At 39.3% G+C, this 21,991-nt stretch overlaps 1 protein-coding gene across 4 annotated transcripts in view; it reads left to right on the top strand.

Moving 5' to 3' along the window:
- DOCK3 (dedicator of cytokinesis 3) overlaps window positions 1-21,991 on the top strand; it is a 520,915-nt gene that overhangs the window by 410,693 nt on the left and 88,231 nt on the right. For all 4 annotated transcript variants that reach the window (XM_069095615.1, XM_069095614.1, XM_069095613.1 and 1 more), the window contains exons 15-25: window positions 4,338-4,462; window positions 6,349-6,511; window positions 7,035-7,141; window positions 7,780-7,951; window positions 9,202-9,299; window positions 12,064-12,147; window positions 12,427-12,527; window positions 13,474-13,555; window positions 15,519-15,689; window positions 18,784-18,976; window positions 20,652-20,779. In XM_069095615.1, the coding sequence (XP_068951716.1) occupies window positions 4,338-4,462; window positions 6,349-6,511; window positions 7,035-7,141; window positions 7,780-7,951; window positions 9,202-9,299; window positions 12,064-12,147; window positions 12,427-12,527; window positions 13,474-13,555; window positions 15,519-15,689; window positions 18,784-18,976; window positions 20,652-20,779 (1,424 nt within the window). The remainder of the gene's footprint in view (window positions 1-4,337; window positions 4,463-6,348; window positions 6,512-7,034; window positions 7,142-7,779; window positions 7,952-9,201; window positions 9,300-12,063; window positions 12,148-12,426; window positions 12,528-13,473; window positions 13,556-15,518; window positions 15,690-18,783; window positions 18,977-20,651; window positions 20,780-21,991) is intronic.

The following is a 21,991-nucleotide window of genomic DNA, read 5'->3' as shown; positions in this document are numbered from 1 at the left end:
AATTAATTAACCCATTGGTTAATACTGGAAAGATGAGTTTTCTAAATTTAAATATCCAAAAATTCAGTTCTAACCTGTTCCTCATTAGTAATAACAATAATCATTTACATGTATATTACATTAGAGAGCATTTTTCTTTGCATTATTTCCTCTAAATATTCCAGTGGACCTGCCAGAGAGGCAAAGCAGAAATTATAGTCATTTGATTGAGGAAGGAAGTGACATGTACAAAACTATATAGTAAGGTGCAGAGGGGTAGGCCTTGACCCCAGCTCTTATCTTCCCCGATTATGACCCCGATCTTCCTGTAACAGCACACTGCTTCCTGAAAACCAGAACTCAGATAATGTCTAAAATATCCTGGCTAAAGCTTGTTGCAAAAATCCATGATTGCTGAGTGAGTCCCTAAACTAAAACTCAATGGTTTGGATTATCTACAGAGCCAGCTCTGTAGAAACAAAAGAGGAAAGAAATACAGGGGGAAATGCAGTAGGTGCACTGAGCTTTAATCTTGCCAGAGCAGTATTCATCTTTATAGAGACCATTTCTAACCATAAAAATGAAACAATTCATTATCATTAACTCTGCTCATGGAATAACCATTTTGTTCCTTCGCAGCACCATTAACTAGGTGTACCTTCTGCCAAACCAGAATTTTTGCCTTTGTTAATACTTATACTATTGTGACAAGTAGGCTTTAAAACAAACTGAGACTTATGGAGTTTTTCAGTACATTTTTCTTTATCTGGCCCTATTCAGATTATACTATTTCAGTTATTAGACCCATTAATGATGGTCATATGCAACAGACTTCTCAGAAACTTTTTTGACATGAAGTGGTGAACAGACAGCCCTTTGTAGTGAAGCTGTCATTTATTACCACTCCCTCTGAAATTCCATCCTCCCATGAACAGAAGCTGTCTAGCTTTGAAAGGCCATGTAGTCACTTTAATATTTTGTTCTGATTCTCCTCATGAGAAATAGGTTTTAGCTCTCTTAGAGGTTCTTGTGAAAAAAAAATCATTCATTCATTCATTCATTCATCAAATATCTATTGAGTACCTGCTATATACAAGAAGATGAACAAAATGGAGCCAGATGAAGGAGAAACTAGAGATGCCAAGAATTGGTTAGCCAGTCTGAAGAAATGGAAGAAAGTTATGTAAAGAAACAAGTCTCAGGGGCAGCCAGGTGGCGCAGTGAGTAAGAGCGCCGGCCCCGGCATCAGGAGACCCGGGATCGGTTCCGGCCTCAGAAACTTGGCACCCACACAAAATAACTGGCTGTGTAACCTTGAGCAAGTTACTTAACCCCAATTGCTTTAAAAAAAAAAAGAAACAAGTTCTAGGAAGAATTACCGTGTAAAGAAAGGGTTAGTAGTAGAACCAACCTTGACAAAATTATGAACTGTCAAAGCTGTCCATAAATGGAATGGGCTGCCTTAGGTGGTCATGCCTTGCCCGCCATAGGAGTTCTTTGAGAGGTGGGAACATTTGTTGGGGGTGTTGTAGAGAGGATTTCTGTTTGCTCTCTGAGATTCTGTGAAGTTTGTCTACATTGTCCCTTTCCCCACACACATACCCTCTATACACACATTCATATACCCCTACATCTTTTTCCACCTCCTCTTTGTGCTGGACACCAGGGCCTGCTGTATCCGACTTTATGTCTATCCAAGGTCCTGCCCTAATCTGTCCGATTCAGTATTTCAAATTGCTCTTTCCTAGCCCCTGTCATCACATAGCTGCCCTTTCTCCCATGCACAGGTGATTTTTAAAAAGAATCATTTCTGGGTTAGTGTACTCATCCCATGTAAGACCTGTTCCATTTAACAGGAACCTTGCCATTGTCTGAAAATAATGCCTTACCTACACCCAAATGCCTGATTCTAATGATAGTAATTTCAAGAGCATGGCAGCTCAACAGGAGAGATATTTTGGGTAAAGAGGTCTTTTGATGGTTTCCATATCACATGAATGGGCGTATCCCCTACTGTGTCATTAAGACCCTTGCAATGAGTACCATTATCATCTCCAGACTTTAGAGATGCTCCATAGAGACCTGGGTTTTAAACAGTTTATTCTAACACCTTTAATCTCTAACAAAGAAGTCATTGAGCAAAGGTCAAGCAGGACAAGATAAATGGTAGCAGATGAAGTAGGGGGATAGTCTACAGTTTAGACCGTCTGACCTGCCATAGTTGCATGTGCATTGAAGAACATAAATATTATGCCTGTAGAGAATTTTGACACTTTGTGTGAATTTTTAGGAACTTAAACCAGTAAGTGAAAGGTGTTTTGCCTTAACTGATGATTGAATTTATGGGCTTATTTCCCATCAAGCTCATTATTTCCTTTCCCCCACATTGTGAAACAGTAACCTGATTAGGAAGAAATTTGTAATTTTCCTTTTATTGTAGGTTTCTGACTAACTGAATTTGATTACTGTAGTCTTGGAGACATTTTAGCTTTCACAAACTCTAGAAAATGCTTATGAGATTTCCGGAAATATATTACCATCAGTTTTCTGAGTATGCCTTATGGTCGGTTTCCAAACCTCTCCATTTCTGCATATAACCTCATCATCAGTCTCTGAGAATATATTTTGATTAAGTCTATCAATATTCTTTATGGTCAGTTTCTGACATACTTCCGAATATAACTTTTAGTTAGTTTATAAATATGTATTTTGGTCAGTTTATAGATACACATTATGATCAGTCTCTAAGTATATATTATGGTTAGTTTCTGAGTAGTATACTGTTCATTTGTAATGGACTGGTTTCTTTCTGTCTTTGAGCTTTAATATTTCCCAATCCCTAACAGTCAATTTAAGAAGCAGCAACTCTCTACTTCATAAAGGTTCAGAGGATAATCTGAGTAATAGGAAGTGCTATTATTCCCATTCATATGGATGTCTCCTCCCAAAGAAATGTACCCATTTCGAAACTATGCAATTGTCCTATGCACTCAGCTCCCAGAGCAGCTTTGTTCTTACAAACAGTTAACAGCTTGGCCATATATTAGTATTCCATCGATCTTCAGGTGTGGTCAATGCAGAAAAGGGGCAGGAACATTTAAGTTTTTATGTAAAACATAAAAGGAGCCTGGAATTTATGACCAACTCAGAAGTTCTCAAAGTGCCAAAAAATAAACATGTCTTGTCTCACTCTTAGTTGTAGTCAATAAACAAGATTATAACGTCTTTCCAAGTATGAAAATGGAGGAGGGGAGGTATTAAAAACTGACAACTTGAATTGGTTCCACCTTTGCTATCAAAACATTTCATTACGTCATTACTGGGTTTCCTCAGCTGCTAATTCACCTTCCATTTTGCCTTACCCGTTATTTTTTGCTGTTTTCTTTCTTTGAAGATATTTTTTCTTGCCTTGCCTATTTTTCCTGAAAGTTATGAGCCCTCTTTTAGAATATGTGGAAAAAACTATGATAGGTGTTAAATTTAGAGGCTAGGGCAGCCTAAATATGAACATTTTGTATGTATTTACATGTATAATCAGCAGGTATTCTGCTACTGCTTTTCCTTACGTCAGCATCCCCCCAAGGACAAGCCTATTATTCTGGCTATTGGAAATTTAAGAATATAAGAGTCTCTTATATCTGAGTAAAGACTGGTAAAACAGGCTGGAGGTTAGAGAAGCTGATACCACAAGGGGTTGACAGAATGTTGCCTCCATTGACCTAGCATCTGTGTTTCTGGATATAATCGTCTGCTCCAAGAACACTTGCAAACAAGGTGATGAAAAATTGGCAGGCATGCCCAGTGCCCTCTGCCTGGCACACCTGCATGGAACCAGCTTCTGAGCCAAGAATCCAGCAGGAAGGAAGCTTAGTATTCTTGCTCAGGAGAAAGAGAGGTTTGAACTGCAAACAACCTTTCCAAAGAGCAAAAGAAGCTCTGAATTTAGGTTTGCAGAGTGAGGGAAAAGGAAAGGTTAATGGGTAAGGGATGATTGGGCAAATGCTTTATCCACTGTTTCCAAAATCTTCTCCAGTAAGAAACTTCAGGATAAATCCTTTTAGGTTGTTCCACTGGAGGATCTAATAGATTGATTATCCTCCTCTAGGCCAGGAGACTGTTCTCCCCTTGAGTCACAGTGTAGTGAATGAATTAACACTTAAAGAAAACATGACTAACCACCCTAAACTCTGCTTCATTGATACTGGAATGTCCATGGTTATTGACCCCTGGCTTGGAATGCACTGGGTGCCGGCACATGCCTCAGAGGAACAACACAGGGAGGCCTGTTCTCTGTCATCATCATGAGGTACCACGGCTTCTGCTCCTTGTGAGAAGCTTTCATTTCTCTTTCACCACAGGCGATATCCGAAATGACCTCTACCTAACTCTGGAAAAGGGAGATTTCGAGAGGGGGGGAAAGAGTGTGCAAAAGAATATCGAAGTGACCATGTATGTTCTCTATGCAGATGGAGAAATTTTAAAGGTAAGGAAAGCAATGAACAGCATGCTTGGGACTTGCATGGTCAGTGACATCAAATTATAAAGCATGGATGCCCCACAGGATTAACTATAGGACCTGACTTGTCAACTCATCTGGTCCATATCCCTGCCTCTGAAGCAAATCTGTCCTCAAACCATCCCAGATAGGTAGTCACCTGCCCATATGTATGTATTTGCTTGTTTTTTAATCTCTAAAAGAAACTCCATTAATATCCCTTGGCAACTCAGTTTATTCTCTCACAACCCTTACAGAAATTCTTCTGAATAGCTGACATAAGTCTTCCCTCCTACAATTTGAACTAATTATTTCTTGTCATATTCCATGTGAAGAAAAAGAATAGGTCCTTTCTCCCTCATCCACCCCTTATCCTTTTGATAACCGTTTAACTTGCCCTCAGCCTTCCCTAAGTGACTTCAGTGAATTGGATTTTGCCTTCAGTCAAATGTAGATAGTATTGCTGACCCACTGATACTTAGGGCATTTATTAGTACAATGTTGTGACTATAAGGATCTATCATAAGTGTAAGCTCATTGTTTCCAAATAGAGCCTGTTTCTATAATAGGACTTTATTTCAGTCCTCTCCAGGAAGAGATCTGCCATCTCCTCGAATACCCCTCGGTTACTCATCAAAAGATGAGGCAACCATTGAGAGACTTGGATCATTGCTTATATGTGGAGATCTATCCATTCATCAAACTGTCAATGTAATAGTTTAATCTTAAGTAGACAGAAAGTAAATGAAGTTAATCAAAATCATCTCATAAAGAGAAATGGAAATGCGGGTTGAGAACAACGGTAGAAGTAACTCATTCATGTTTGATTTTTTTTAATTATCCAGCTGAAGAGTAATGGTCTTTATAATGTCCCATTTTGGGAGGTGCTTTGGATAAGTGGAGCCTCCAGACCTTGTCCTTTAGTGCTGGTGTTGACTAAGAGCAGCATCTTCTCTTTGGGCAATCTAACAAGTCTCACATTCCAGAGAACAGCCTTATGGCCAGGTCTACACAGGACTAGCATCGCTTTTTGGTTTTAGAGTTTGGGAGTTTTAGCAAAATGAAACCCCCAGAGATGTCCAACTTTTTAACTTTCTCAGGTCTGTCTACAAAAACAATCAGTTCAAGTTTGGTTTCCCTGCACTGTGTGACAGCTCAAAACAGCAGGTTTATTTGGAAACATTGTATAACAGTAGAAATAGATGCTCTTTCATATGTGTGTGTATATATATATATTTAGCAATCAGGGTTAAGTAACTTGCTCAAGGTTACACGGCCAGGTGTTTCTGGGTGTGGTGCTAAGTGTCTGAGCCTGGATTCGATCCCAGGTCATCCCGACTCTGGGGCCAATGCTCTTACTTGCTGTGCTACCTGGCCGCCCCTTTCCTATATTTTTTAATAGACTTTTTCTAGTCTGATGAGATCTCCTATGATGTTGATTTCTTAGTGTCCCATTGTCCTATACAGTTTGAGATTTTCTTTTCTGAGCTAGTATGAACAGTTCAAGTTAATGGTTCAAGTATATTGTCCGTTTTCTTTCAGTTTGCTAGGCAGCTATACTTGGGTCACTTCTGTCCCAAATTAACATCCTTAGAAACCATTATCCTATTAGTGTATAAGCACAGAGATTTAGCAACAGCTAACAAAATATGCTATTAAGAATATCAGATTCCAGTGAATTGAAGTTTCTCATTTTTTTTTCTTAGCCCTCAGCATGGTAGAGAGTAAGAATTAAATGGAAAACAAGAGTCATTTCCAGATGCAGCACTCCCCCAAAATACAAAGACTCGCCTGTGTGTCTGGGCTATAACGTCTTACTTTGTCCTTCAACCAGCCTTCCTTTGGACGTTGATTTTCTGTGTTCTTTATTCTAGGACTGCATCAGCCTTGGCTCAGGAGAGCCCAGCAGGACTTCTTATCACTCCTTTGTCCTCTACCATAGTAACAGCCCTCGCTGGGGGGAAATCATCAAATTACCCATCCCTATAGATAGGTTCCGGGGCTCCCACCTGCGCTTTGAATTCAGACATTGTTCTAGTGAGTACAATTTCCTAATGGCTTCCCCAAAGAGCACTAGCAATGGCTCCCTTCCCCATGAGGACATGGCTGTCTTGAAGCACAGTGGGGAAGGTTTACAAGAAGCCAGAACTCAAGGGATACAATATTGTCAGAAATTGTTCCTCCAGATTTCAGAAGTAATGGTCCACAGCCAGAATGTCAGGCAGAGGCCCTTCTGTTGACGTAGAAAATCCCCAGCTTCATTGTCTTTGAGAAACTCACTTCTCCTCAGGGTATTCCTTCTTATGGCGGTTGTTTAACTTCCCCCTTCAGAGTTCTGTTCTCTTAAGAGTAGCAGTTTGGGTCTAGAAAGATTGGGTACCTAGAGGACTAAATGAAGTACTGGCTGAGTCTGTTCTCGGCAGTTCTCTTCACACCTGAGACCATGAAATGCCTAAAGAACAAAAAAGAATGGGAGCTGTCATAGTTCAAGAAAAGGCTCTATTTGAGAAGCAACACAAAGGAAAAATAACCAATCTTCATCCCTTGACTCTTATTATAGCAAAAGACAAAGGAGAGAAGAAGCTATTTGGCTTTGCATTCACTCCTCTGATGCGAGATGATGGCACCACCCTGTCAGATGACATCCATGAACTCTATGTCTATAAGGTAGGGGGCCTCAGACCCAGCCAGACCAAGGGCAGCTTGTTAACCACCCCCTTGACACTGTTTCTCTTTGAAGTGCTTTGCAGTGTAGATATTCTAAATGCACATCCACACCAAACTGAGGAGAGTGCAGATGTGTTAAGAACAATGTTTCAGCCAGAGGGATGAAGTTGTATTATCTAGGTGCTGTTAACTTTCCTTTCCACAAACTGGGATGATGGGTCTTTTGTTCTCTGCCTTGGGTGTCCATAGCAGCATTTGCTGGCTGCGGTGGTGGTGTGGGCGTATATACATACCCAAAGCTTCAGCTCTTAGCAGTACCGTTGCTGAAAGCACAGTGGATAGACAGTCTAAGGTTACTCCTAGTGCTCTCTCTCACTGGAAAAAACAATGGTGATCTTTGTGACCAGATGTATGCTCTATGCAAGGGTCCTTAGAAGCCCTGGTGGGATTGGAAGAGGTTTGAACAGGAAGCCATCCTTTCTGCTACACATACAGCTAAATACATCAGACTGCAAGGGTATGATGTCGGTTAGGAGCTAGAATTCTGGGTAACTGGATTTTGCTAATGAGATATAATATGAAGAATGACTAAAGGAACTTCTTAGTTGATGTGTCTTGTCTTTTCTCTGTAACTGCAGTGTGATGAGAATAGTACATTTAATAACCATGCACTCTACCTGGGCCTCCCATGCTGCAAAGAAGACTACAATGGCTGTCCCAACATTCCTTCCAGCCTCATCTTCCAGCGCAGCACCAAAGAGACTTTCTCTATCTCCACGCAACTCTCTTCCACCAAACTCACTCAAAATGGTATGGTAATGAACCAGGACCCCATATTAACCCCATGGAGTTCTTGGCAGTCCAACTTGGGATTTTCCATAGAGTCAAAACTGTCAGCTACATTTATTTCCTGACTTTGCTTCACTGGGCATGTACAAGATAGGAGACAAAGAACCTTTATGAGCATTTAGATTTTTCCTCATTCTTTGTCTGCAGAGCACACTATATGTTTAATAAAATGCCCATTGAATTAAGTTCAATGACAAATTGCCTGAATTGTTTGGATGCACTCAGCCCTCAGGATGCCCTCTCAGGCACTGCCATCCCCTTTGCAAAGGGTTGCCTGTTGAGGTCTTTTGCTCATCCTGTTGGAGAAACAGAAATTAGGCTCCAGACCAGACATAGTAGTAGTGTCTGATATGTCCTTCAGTTGGCTTTTCTGATTGTCACTTGTACTGTATGGTGTAGTGAATAGTGTAATAGAATTGGAATTTGAACAAGATTTAAACCCCACTTCTAACATTTAAAAATCATTTTTTGTGATTTTAAATATATTTTGTTGATATCTTTAGTTTTTATATCATCTACATTTCTCAATGTATCTCTTTATAATAACATTCCATTTCCATTGTTTTGTGCTTGTTATTTTTCTCATTTACATAATTGTAGTTGTTGTATATAATGTTTTCCTGGTTGTGATTATTGCGCATAAGTTCATAGGTCTCCCCATGTTTTTCTGTATTCATCATTTCTTATACCACATTCCACTCATGAACCACACAACTCATTTAGCCATTCACTAACTGATGCAGATAGACTTCATTTCCAGTTCCAGTCCACAGAAAGTGCTACTATAAATATTTTGGCATAGATGAGTCTTTTCTCAGGTTAGGTGTTCTGCCTAGCCTAGATCTCTGGGTAAGAATATAGACACTTAGCTACTTTCTTAGCATAATTCCAAATTGTTTGGACCAATTCATAGCTCTACCAAGAGTGCATCTGGGTGCCTATCTTTCCACAACCCCTGCAACATTGACCAGACCCATCTCTTGTCATCCTGACAATTTGTTAGATGTGATAACCTCTGAAATTTACTAGCTTTGTGAGCACAAGCAAGTCACTTAACTCTGAACCCCAGCTTCCTCCTTTGTGAAGTGGGGGGAATAATACCTGTAATACCTGATTTCACAATATTGTCAGACTCTAAAAATTCTGTGAAGTGCTGTACAAATGTCAGTTATTACCATTATCTAAAGGAGCGCTGTTCTTTTGATTTATAGTGGACCTCCTTGCTTTGCTGAAGTGGAAGGCTTATCCAGACCGGATCATGGATATTCTGGGGCGCCTCCGGCATGTCAGTGGGGAAGAAATCGTTAAGGTATTCACAGTCTTACCTCTAGGCCTTTACTTTGACTTTGCAATAGAGAATATGCACATGCTATTTGAGAAAAAGGTCTAGGAAAAAATATCTTTTTAAGGATCATCATCAAAATTCCCTTTAAACCTCTGTCGGTATTGCCATTGTCCCAGAGTACATGTTAGGTAGAGAAGGGGGACCTGCTTGCTTTTTGGTTAAATTTGCTCTTTCTTTTTAATGTGCATTCCCCCTTAATAATTTTGCTGCCTTTTTAAATCTACATTTTAATTATGAGCTGTGCTTCCTAGAAGTCTTATATATTTTCTTCTCAGAATGAATACTAATAAAAACTACTGTGGCCAGAGCTTAATCTGGAAAACCAATCATCTCAGTGTTATGAGGCTGACTTGGATTTGTTTTACTTTCTTCCTCACCAGACTCTGTCTGTTTTGCTCTGTAGCCTCCCTCTCAAAAGAACTAGACGTCTGAACATTTTTTCTTGTTATTATTCTCAATAGAAGCTAATTAAATAACTAACTTGCTACCCCTTTCTCAGTTAGTCCTTAACTCTTCTTTCCCCTCCACTCTGGATCCAAAGGAACTGTCGTGGTTTCCCTGTGAAGAAGACAGCCACTTTTCCCAGATCCCTTTGAGATCGAAGCCCTTAGCTACAATTCTCATCTCCTGACCTAGAGAGGATCATTAACACCGTAACAAGCTACTCCTGGAGTCCAGGAATCTTTTCAGAACTCATATATATTCCAGAATGAGTACTTGTCCTTTCTTGGCTCCAGAAATGCCTTCACCACTCACTAAGTCTGAGATGAACCTTCCTTCCTAAGGATGTGGTCCTACACAATGAATTTTAATAAGATACTCTTTTTAAATTGAAATGCTTTTTGAGATTCAGAAATTAAGTATGGAATTTGGGGTCTGAAACACATCCTAAAAGATCTTATTCATCCCTCTCTGTCTTTTGGCATGATTTTACCTGTCAGTTTGCCTTAAGAGACATGTATTGGGTTTATATGCTTAGTACTAGAAGGGAGTGTAGAGACCCTCAAGTCCCACCCCCTCTTTTCATAAAATATGAAGACTTATCCAGGGTTTCATAGGTGGTGAGAAGGAGCTCTAGATGGATCAGACTAAGATCCTTGAACTTCAGACCCAGAACTCTTTGTATTCTGTCCCTTTGACCGGGGAGCCTTTTACATACAAGGCACCAAATTGTCCTGGGGAGGTCACTTTCTTTTTTTTTAATTTTATGCGCATTTTTTATTTACAACATTCATATCCACAAGATTTTGAGTTAGAAATTTTCTCCCCGTTTTTCCCCTACCCACCACCCCAAAACAGCGATCCCACTGAATGCCCCCTCCCCCAATATGCTCTCTCCTTTATCCTCCCCATCATCCCTCCAACTTTCTGGGAGGGCAAGGTGCATGGGAGGTCACTTTCAACATGCTTTATAAACACCACGAGAAGATGAGATTCAGTCCTGAATAGGATTTAATTCAGTCTTTTTCTAAATCAGACAGACTTTGAAAACCTGTCTTCTGCTCTAGTGTTTGCTGGAAACTCATTTTGAATTTCATTTCACCAAGTGACCAGATTGGTATAATTATTTTAAGTTCTTATAGAATAAAAAAAAAGTTCTTACAGAATCATATTGGACTTCTGCCATTAAGATAAATTCCTACATACCCTGGGCATATTTTTCTTTACAAGAAAATATATCAACCAATAAGTCCAGAAGGAATATTCACAAAAGAAGCCTTCAGTAGGAAATGTGTGTTTTTATCCAGAAAAGAAGCACATCTTTCCACTAGATTTCAATCTGGTATCATTAACTCATCTTAAACCTGCTAGAACCTATTGCCATTCTGGGATTGGATTTTGACCAGCAGACTGTTAGCCCCATGTCATCTAATTTTGTCCTTTTTATAGGACATATAGCACCTCTCAATTCTTATCATATTCTGCCTTTATTGTTGTTGGGGGTTTTGTCTTGGAACCATAAATGCTCTAGATCTAAAGAAACCATCAGATCTCCTGCCTTCACCTGAAACTCTTTTTTCCTAACTACACCCTCTTCCCTGGGTCCCATATTTTTATACTAAAAAAGCTTTTGCTTCTAAGTATACACACTAGAGTAGTATACAATAGAAGCAGCTGGTATTATATGGCTAAGCTATAACATACATTCTAGTTACCAGAATACTATGTTTTGTATCATAAAGTTGAACCCTTTTGTATAGAAATGAATTATTTGTTTGCTTACTGTCTAACTCTGGGCTTTAACATATTCGTCTTGATCGAGAGATTATTAACTTGCTATAAGGATATGTGAGCCACAGAGAATTTCCTCAAGAAGATTTCAGGAAAGAATTCATTGTTTTATCTTAATATCTAAATTGTTTGTGTGTGTGTTTGCTGTATCTTTAGGTCTTTGCCTTTTCCTAATAAACCACAAAGCATTTATAACCAATGAATTTAGCATTCATTCAAAAAAAGGGAATCTTGATAGCACTCCTCAAGAAATTTTTATTCAGTGTCTTCAGATATCCAAAGACCTCTTCCACTCAAGTTTTCTCTCAGCACTATTTGTGACTATTTTTTTAATCTAGTAATTTAAAAAAAAAATACTGGTTCTGAAATTTTTTCCAGTTAAAGTACTGGGTTCTTCCTTTTTTTTGTAAGGAGTTAACTGAACTAGAACTGAACTAGCGTTAACTGAATTGGTTTTAAACCAATCCCCTTTGTTTGTTTCTTGGTACTCTTTCAGTTTCTGCAAGACATCTTGGACACGCTATTTGTGATTTTGGATGATAATACTGAAAAATATGGTCTTTTGGTCTTTCAGTCCCTGGTAAGTATACAGCCCAAGGTATGTTAGACAATGTCATCTCCAAGATGTCTATTCTGCTTTATAGCACTGATGAGGAGGGTGGAGCTCAGGGTCTAAAGATAGAGGCCCATGGTCCTCAGAGAGACAGAGCTGTCATCAAATATTTATGAGTACAAGTGGATAAAATATTAATGTTTCACTGTTCCTTAAATAAATCAAGATTGTCCACTCCCATCACCTTCAAGGGGTTATGTTTAATTCTCTTAATGAGTCATGATGTTCTTCTGTAATCTCCTTCAGGTGTTCATCATTAATCTGCTTCGGGACAGCAAGTATTTCCATTTTCGGCCTGTGATGGACACATACATCCAGAAGCACTTTGCTGGAGCATTGGCATACAAGTAAGTCCTATTTGACCATCATCTATCTGCTTTTTTGCTTGACTTTTTGCCTTTTATGTAGTAGGGATCAAAATCCCAGGTTAGTGGTTATCAGAGGTCAGATGATATTTAATATCAAAGCTTTATGAAATAATTTCTCTATCTTACTTTCTAAAATAAGTGTTTCTTAAAGTATCTTGCTTTCCTAAGGAAGAGGCATTTGGAATCTAGATCTAGTCCTGTTTCCCAGAACTAGAACCAGAAAAGGTCAGGAACATTATTGGGTAGTCACAGGTCTATTGTTCTTTGCCATGAGGAAATGTTCCCAAAAGAACCACCAGAGTCCTGTGAGAATGCCTGCTCACAAAAACAATATTCCAAAATGGCCCTCCTCCAATATCCCATATCCCACTGACTTCCCACCCCAATATGAGAGGAACCAAGAAAAAGTTCCTCTCGCTGTAGAAGAGATACAGCAGATTGTAGATCAAATTAATAACCAACTGCATCACAAATGCAGTTTAAGTAATGCTGCTTGTCTTTGTGAAGAGGTAAAATAGGAAACTATCCATGCTTTAGGAGAGAAGGGAAAGCTATTCTATCCTCAAATTACCTCCCCCATGGCCAGTTGTAGATTTAAAATTCCACCAGTAGACTAACATTTCTTAAGTTAAGGGAGGTTTTTCATATTCATCCCCAAAATTGATTTATTGACATTTTAGTGATTTAAAACTTGATTGCTAATTCTGCACCAGAATATTTTCCTAATGGCGGATAATCCTTCCCATCACACATTTATGCATCACTATCATAAATCTACCTTTTACCTCAACCATTCACTGAAGTTGGCAAAGGACAGCCTTCGGTACATCCCATGATCCTAAATCAAAGGCTGCCAGCCCCAAGTTTTCAAATTTTGCCACCCCAACATGAAAGGCAGATTTTCATCTGTGTGTCTCCTCCACAGAGAACTGATCCGTTGTTTAAAGTGGTACATGGACCGCTCAGCAGAACTTGTTCGACAAGACCATATTCAAGAGGCCATGAGAGTAGGTATCATGCTTGCTTCCTATAATGGGGTTACCTCATGAGGTCTAATGGATTCTTCTCATGATACTTAGAAATTATCACATTTACCCTGTTATTTTAATTCTCTTTCTAGGAGGAAAGCAAAGGGTATTTTTATATAAGAATGTGGGTCTTGTCCCACTATTTCCCTTAGCAAACTTTATCTATGAGATTCTTGTTTCTATTCATTAAAATAGTGATTCTCACCATCAATGATAAAGTTAATGAAAAAGTAATGTGTTAAAGGAGGACCTAATTGAGATCTGTCAGTTAGCATTATACTATGTGTATGTATGAGGAAAATGTATATTTTTCCTGATATATAAAAAATGTACTTTTTTTCCAGTTCATAAGCTGAACCATAGGTACAGCTAGATTTGCTAGATACTTTTTATAACCTATTTTTGAAAATTAACCACATTTGGAAGGTGGGTAGCCTAATACTTGCCTGACTCATTTATCCTTATGGAATACATGCCATATAAGGGTACTCAGATTTTAAGGAGCTGTTTGACAGGGGACTAAAATTTAAACTTGTAAAAAAAAATTAAAAATTGTCAAAACTAGTTGAAAACAACCAATTCATGTTATGCTAAAATCTTTAGGGGTTTTCAGATTTTTCTTTTTTACTATACTTCTTAAATGAATAACAGATGTCAACAATTCCACAACCCTATATTTCAAAGTACTTTTTTGCCCATCAGTATTAATTGTCAGGGTACTATTGGTCTTGTATTTTTTTTTCTCTAAGATAATAGTTTGTCTTTATAGAGATTCATTTTGCTTGTATTTATTTCATTTCAGTTTCCCAGGATTAGAAAATAATAAGCTTTACTAGACCTGTACAGCCAATAGTTAAAAGACTGCTTGTAGCACATGTAGAAAAAAGTGAATTATACTATGACTCTAATTTAATAATCTTCTGGTCCAAAAAGACTCGAAGGCGATTTTTTTCCCCAGATAGAGTCGCCAGTGCCAAGAGAGCTCTGTGTGAGCAGCAGAATATTGAATTTTCTTTTGCTAGCCCATTGACAGATAGGCAGGCCATACATAGGAACTTGAGAATAGAGTTTTCTTTTATATATTTCAATCAACCGTTCATCCTTACTTTCTTGCATGAGTTTCTTCCTGATATCTCTTTGGCTTCATTGTCTGCCAAGAGTCTCAATTATCTTAGGAAAGCTGGCTTTTTTTTTTGGATCAGCAAACCTGTTGTTCCATCTTTATCCTATTTTGCAATAGGCTCCTTTTGCTTGTGGACATAGTTAAACATTATGGGAGATCGCAAACTCCAGCTCAGCTCCAGAAACAAATTAGATGCCTTTATCTTTCATGTGGTTTATGAACTATTTATGGAAAAAACAGCCAGACTGAGGAATGGAAGACCTGGGATGTGGGCTCAGCCTGCTGAGAAACATCCTTGAACAAGTTATTTCATTGCATTTTTTGCTCCCATGAGTGTAAAATAGAAATACCACTGCCAGGCCCTAGGCTACTCTCATGAAGAGGTGATGCCTTTACTTCTTGAAATAAAAATACTATATAAATTCAGAGTAGGATTACTATCATTTTTATTGGTGCTGCTTATTCCCAAACTCATTAAAAGAAATTAGCAGAAACTTAATTTTTACATGGCCCAGATTTCTTTCATTTTCTTCTATCCAGATATTTCCAGTATTAGTCCATGATTCCATAATACTAGCACCCAAGAAAATAGTTTTAAAGCCATTTGATGAGTTCACCTATAAGAAAGAGGCAATCAACTTTATCACCACTTTGAGAGTTGTCTTTTGGAAAATGCATTATAAAAGAAAATGCAGTTCTGCCCATTATAATTTTACATTGCACCAAATTTTAATTTTCTAACTCTGCTATTTTGCTACCTGGTTCCGTTCCTGTGTCTCTTTATAGCTCTCATTTTCACTCTCTGTTTGCTTCCCTAAGGCTCTGGAATACCTTTTCAAGTTCATTGTCCAGTCTCGAATACTGTACTCCAGAGCTACATGTGGAATGGAAGAGGAACAATTCCGATCCAGCATCCAAGAACTTTTTCAGTCCATCCGATTTGTCCTGAGCTTGGATAGCCGAAGCTCTGAAACACTCCTTTTCACACAGGTTAGTTACAGTGTTGTTCTGGATCCACATCTGACTGATTCTTAGTCATAATGGGTAGTTTGTTTCTTTTATGTTTCCACTGCTCAAATGGAAGTACCTCTGCAGAGATTTCTGATTTATTATGCAAAGTAGTATGCATTGGTTCTCAGGTACTTAGTGAAGAATGGATGGAGAGACAGTATGACATTGTCACTAGAGAGACAGCCTCAGAACCAGAGATCAGGGTTGAAGTCCCTCTTCTGGTATGTACTGACTGGGTGACTCTGGGTAAGTCATTTAATCTCCCAATGCCCACAGCATCTCCCTAACAAACTGAAGTTTCAGAACAATTGCCAGTCTGCATTGAGAATTTCCTTTTTGGAAGTTCCTAATATCAAAGAAATCACAAATTCAAAGTTTATTAAAAAAAATGAACATAACTTTATTCTTCTTCTTTGGACTCTTGAGACTTAACTTGCAACTACCAGACTTCTTTAGAGTTTTTAGAAGTATCTTGGTCATAGAAATCTTTCAGAATATATTGAGTATTTGAATCCTCTTATTAATCGCAATGTGAGTTAGCTTGCATGATAAGCACATTTTGGTTCTAGCAAGAGATAACTGGAAAACCATAGCCAAGAGGTATGGTAGTCAGGGTTAGATAATGAGTGTGTTTGTTTATTGGCAACTGTTAGAGACATCTTCTCTGTGAGTCCCCTAAGTCTTTTTTTTTTAATTTGGCATTGCTATATCATTTTTTTTTTTTGGCGAAATAAGACTGTGGGGTTGGTTTAACAGTAGGCATGTACCATTGAAGCAAGTCTGCTAAAAATGTACAATTGGTTTCTACCCCTCCTAAAAAGAAATCAGGTAGCTTTCCTCATCACCTTGGAACAGATAGCTCTAATGTGGAAATTCTGTCACTTTTAATATTTGAAATGTCTGCCTTTAGTTTTCTACTTGCCACTCTATTATCCTGTGCCCCCAGTTGCCGCCTACGCCCCTCAACCTCAGAGGACAGGTGAACAGAGCTGGCAATTATACCTCACAAAACAGTGGGGGCAGCTCAAGGTCATCATTTAATTCTGTAATGCAGAGCTCCCTCCATACCTTTCAAGGTAGCTGAATTGAGTGACCCTTTCCCCTCCCCCAGCCCATCTGCTCCTGCTGCTCCAGCATTCCATATAGATCCAAGGCAACAGCTCTCCCTCTTAGCCAGAGAATAAGCTTTGGGAGCATACAGGAAACTGGCAAAAGCAAATTTAATTCTGAAAAATTCAGGAATGCCTTTATCCCCCATCCCTGCTCTGTCAAGATAATGAGCAGAGATTCAGGCCAGTTCTGGCAGTATTCTAATGCTCTGTGGGGGCTAGAACTGGCTTTCTTAGCTTCCTTTATGTCTTGGTTTATCCATTAGATGACATAAGCATGTGTAGCACAGGAGACTCAGCCAAATATTTTTTTTTCTCTCCCTCTCTCATCCCTGTGAACAAGGCACAGCAGAGTTCACACTTCCAGGGACAAAAAACCTGAGTGTGATGGTCCCTTGGGAATACCAATGACTTCTTGTCCTCCTTTTTTCTTCTTATGCCTGAAAACTTCCAGTTGTATAATTTGGGCCTGGTTCTAACCATAATAAGAAGTTCTCTTGTTATTCCAAGACCTTATACCCAACAAAGGAGAATGCTATTAGATGAAGAAGGTAGGTGGCCAGGGCATATTGTGCCTAATGACCCTTGTTAACAAGGGCTGTCTTGACATCTAACAGAAACTTCAGAAATCTCTAGGTAAACTTTACACATACAAATAGTTTGTCAGCCAGCCCTGTCTCACCACAGAATAAGTGTCACTCATTAGAGGCAAGAGCCTATAAACAGCCCCCTAGTGGTTCCATAAATCTCTCCTGTCCCTCCTTTATAGATTTGGTAGTCTCAAAGGTAAGAGCTACTCTGAATTTGGGGCTCAAATCTTAAGCCTGCCCTCCTGGACCTGAGAGAGGATGAAAGGCCACCAGCTACAGCAGACTAATAGAAATGACCAGAGCTCTTTACCATTTGAACAGATCTCTGGGATCATGATCACAATCGTCTCCAGTAAAGGCAGTTTAGGGAATTTATAAGTTGTCATGATGTCTGTCTAGGTCTTGAAGGCAGCGAGAATTCTCTCTACTTTTTGCAACACTAAATTATCATCCATGGGTCACCAAAGTCACTATGTCATGCCATAAATAGGCTCCTTAGTATAGTGGAAGGTCCATTGGGCTGGGAATGAGAGAACCTTTGCTTTCCTCTGCATCTAGTCACTAAAAGTACTAAAATACTATGCTTTGCATCATGAAGTTGAACCCTGTGAGCCTTGACTCTATTTATAAAATGGAGATGTTGGCTGGATAATTCTATCCAGCTCTGAAATCCCAGTATTTGCCCTTAACACAATCCTCTTTACAGAATTTCATGCCTGAAAAACTCCAAACTTCTAGCCATTCTGGATTTACCCTTGAAAGAGGTGGTAATTCCTTGTGCAGGAGATAATTTGCAGAGTCTTCTATTTGCATAATTGAAAATAAGTTCATTCCTCCTACAGAAGTATGAAGCTTTCAAGTTCACCATGGTAGGCCTGCGGCTAGAAAATTCCTGAGCTGTTACATATGGAACTGCTTCAAGCCTCTGTACTAACACCAGCCACTTCCTTTGGAAGGCTTATGCATCTCTAAATCTGTTCAGGACCAAAACCTCGGAACTGGAGAGCTTGCCTTCCAAACAGAGGAAGTCTTTTCTTATATGTTTGCTAAGTAAAAACAGTTACAAAAGCTCTAGAACTTTTTCCTAATCTTCTTCACTGGCAAAGAAATCCCTCCATGAGCCAGTCAGAGGTGAGGTCTTTCTCTCCTCCAGTGACCAGCTCCTGCTGTCCTTACTTCATATTAAAAGTGAAACCATCTAACTGGCAGTAGATGGGTCATGTGTTCCATAAGCTGCACTCTTTCCAGACCAGTGAGGAAGATAAGGCAAGCGTGTCAATCCAACCCTTGCTGCCATAGACTGTCCTTTCTGCAAACCGACTGGCAGGATGTCCAACCAAAGCTAATAATAGCAGCTTTGTTTTCTTTTTGTAGGCTGCTCTGCTGAACTCTTTCCCTGCTATCTTTGATGAGCTGCTGCAGATGTTCACCGTGCAGGAGGTCGCTGAGTTTGTGAGAGGGACTCTGGGGAGCATGCCCAGTACAGTGCACATTGGACAGTCCATGGACGTGGTGAAACTTCAGTCTATTGCACGCACAGTAGATAGCCGCCTCTTTTCTTTCTCTGGTAAAAAAAAAATATATATATATATATATATGCATAACTGATAACATGCTTCAAATAATTATTATCATAGTGACCCTCACAGTCAAAATTTTTTTTCTCATCATATTAATAAAGCTGGTGCATGCACAGACCCTGTCAGTCTCCTTGGGTGATGCAATTTCCCCAAGGCTCCTTCAGCTGAACAGTCTGATGGAATCTGTGCATGTGTCAGAACCCCCCCCTTCCTCCCAGTTATACTAGAAATACAATATTCCATGCTCGTCCTCCTATCTGGAGCTAACTCTCCTTGGAAGTTTGAGGTTGGTACTATTTTCATGGGGATAGAACTGTTATTTCTGAAGCATTTTTGTCATCCTATTTCATCCTCATCAATGTTGTGAACTAGGCGGAGAACATGTTGTCGTCAACATTTTATAAGTGGAAAAATAAAGTCTACAGATGTCAACAGTGAGTTAGGGACAGAGATGATCTAGAGAGCAGGGGTTCTTAGTAACTAACCCCTTTTATGTCACTCCCTTCTCAGAGTAATAATTTGTCACTTATATTCAAAATTGAAGGAAATTATAAATTTTAGTTATAATTTAATAAAGATGCATTTCTTTCTTATCCAAGTTCACAGACCCACTGAAATCTGTTGTTGGACCCCTTAAGGGTTTAAGACCTCTGATCCAGAGAAAGCAAGTTTCCTGAACATAGCTGAAGGCTCTAGATCAGGATAGGGAACCTACGGGCCTAGAAACCACATGTGGTCTTCTAGGTCCTTGGGTACAGCTTTTTTACTGAGTCCAAGTTTTATAGAACAAATCCTTTTATTAAGGGGATTTGTTCTGTGAAGTTTGGATTCACTCAAAGGACCACACTTGAGGACCTAGAGGGCCACATGTGGCCTCAAGGCTGCAGGTTCCCCACTCCTGCTCTGTGTCATACCCTGAATAAATGAGACTTGAGGTGATACTGGAAGAAAGGAAAAGAAGAAAGTCATCTAAATTCATGAAGGAGAACAAAATTTGGTGATTAGGTTGTTCTGATTATCAAAGTCTTATCAAAATACAAAGGATGTGCCCTCATTTTAATTGCTATTGAAACAGAGCTTTAATATAACAGATTGAGGTGAAACTGTTGTGTGCTTAGTGCTGTAATAGAGAAGAGGCATAAGTGGATATGATATGTATGCACAGTCACTCAGCACTCAATTGTTATGAACAAATGGTAATTCACATCAAATCATCATGTCCAGTCAGTGTAGTTAAGGCCAGATGTGCTATTTAGATGGATTTTTCTCTATGAGATGTGCTATTAATTTAGGGGTTAGTCATTGAAATGATTTCATTCAGAAGCTCTCCCCTGACTCACCCTGTACCATGTCACTCATTATAGGCAATGTCTGAGAGTAGACAGGAAGTGGGATGGTTTGTCTATCATTTCTTTTGGAAAAACAAAGGTTGGCTCAACAGAAGATGAGATGCTCGGAAGTATCTGCTTGGCTTCCAGACTTCTAGAAAAAGAGTAAATTACGTTACTCATCATCCAGCTCTAGTCCTGTTTGGAAGCTATAGGACAAGTCCCTTGTTTCTCCAGGCTTTTGGGTTTGCTGGGTTAGGCAAACAAGGCTAATACAAAGGACCAGTTCCCTTCTGAAGGTCACCTTGGGGGCTCTCTTACTCTTTTCTTGCAGAATCCAGACGCATCCTTCTCCCTGTGGTCCTTCATCATATCCACTTACACCTGAGGCAACAAAAGGAGCTGCTGATCTGCTCGGGGATCCTCAGCAGCATTTTCTCCATCATCAAGACCAGTTCGTTGGTAATGGGCTCCCTTTTCCACTGGCCTAGCTCTAGTCTGTTTTTGCCATGAGCAGGCATAGACCAAGAGCTGCTCTGAGCATTATTCGTTCAGGGGAGCTTCTCTTAGCAATAAAAGGATGCTCGAGTAAATGAGCTCCGTGTTTATGTGTGTCTGCACACATGCACACACCTTCTGGCATCTTCAATACAGTCTGTTCTTTCCATTAAAAAAACCTCCACTTGTACAAATCTCTATGAGGTTGGTACTTTCTAAATTTCCTCTGCTGGTTCTGCAGCAGTTATTTATAAGACCTGAAAGTGAAGTCCCACGTTGATATCCCCTATGTATTTCCTGAAAGACATTAATTATGGATTTCTGGTAAGTTCCTAGGGATTCCCCCAAAGATGGCTTCAGTGAGGTTGGACCAAGTTGTTTAAATCTTTCCTAGAAGAAAATATCTTTCTTTGTTTTTTAAGAAAACCTAGAGGTCATAAAGAAGCAGAAACATATTGATTTAATAACTATTGAATACCTACCATGTACAGGGCACAATGAGAATTAAAAAGACTAAAACTTGGTTCACTGGGGATGTCAGGAAATAAAAAGATGAACTATACAACTATACAATTAAGAATGATGCCTTCAATATAACATTTGTTCCTTTCTTTCTACCTTTCCCTGTCTCTCCTTTCTTTTTTTCCTCCCTTCCTTCTTTCTTTCAAAACCTAAAGCAGGAGATTGTGTTCAATATTACCACAGTTATAGGTAATTATATTATTTTATTAAACCAAGGGAAGCTTGATGGAAGGATCACACTTTAAATGAAAGTTCCTTGAATGGAAAATGTGATACATTGTACCAAGCCCATGGGAGGGCCCTAGAGAAGATGTTGAGGCAGAAGTGCAATGAGGAAACAAAAAGGATTTGAAGGAGGTATACAGGGTTTGAACAGTTGGGAGTAAAAGAAGGCAAAGGTGATTCAGAGAGGCGAAGTATGATGGGGAGGGGACTTCAGGCTCAGTCTAAGTAGCATGAATGTTACCTGGAAAGGCATAAAGGCAATTCTTGGGCAGGAGCTAGCAAACCCTTTAATGGTAAATAGGAGGAGGATGAGGAGGAGGAGGAGGAGGAGGAGGAGGAGCAGGAGAAGAAGAAGAAGAAGAAGAAGAAGAAGAAGAAGAAGAAGAAGAAGAAGAAGAAGAAGAAGAAGAAGAAGAAGAAGAAGAAGAA

The sequence above is a fragment of the Petaurus breviceps genome, unplaced genomic scaffold (assembly GCF_028583685.1).
Source record: "Petaurus breviceps papuanus isolate PSGF00001 unplaced genomic scaffold, PetGlider_PUasm1.0 227, whole genome shotgun sequence".
Lineage (NCBI taxonomy): Eukaryota > Metazoa > Chordata > Mammalia > Diprotodontia > Petauridae > Petaurus > Petaurus breviceps.
Note: the sequence above shows the minus strand (reverse complement) of the source record. Positions and strands in the feature narration are given on the sequence as shown.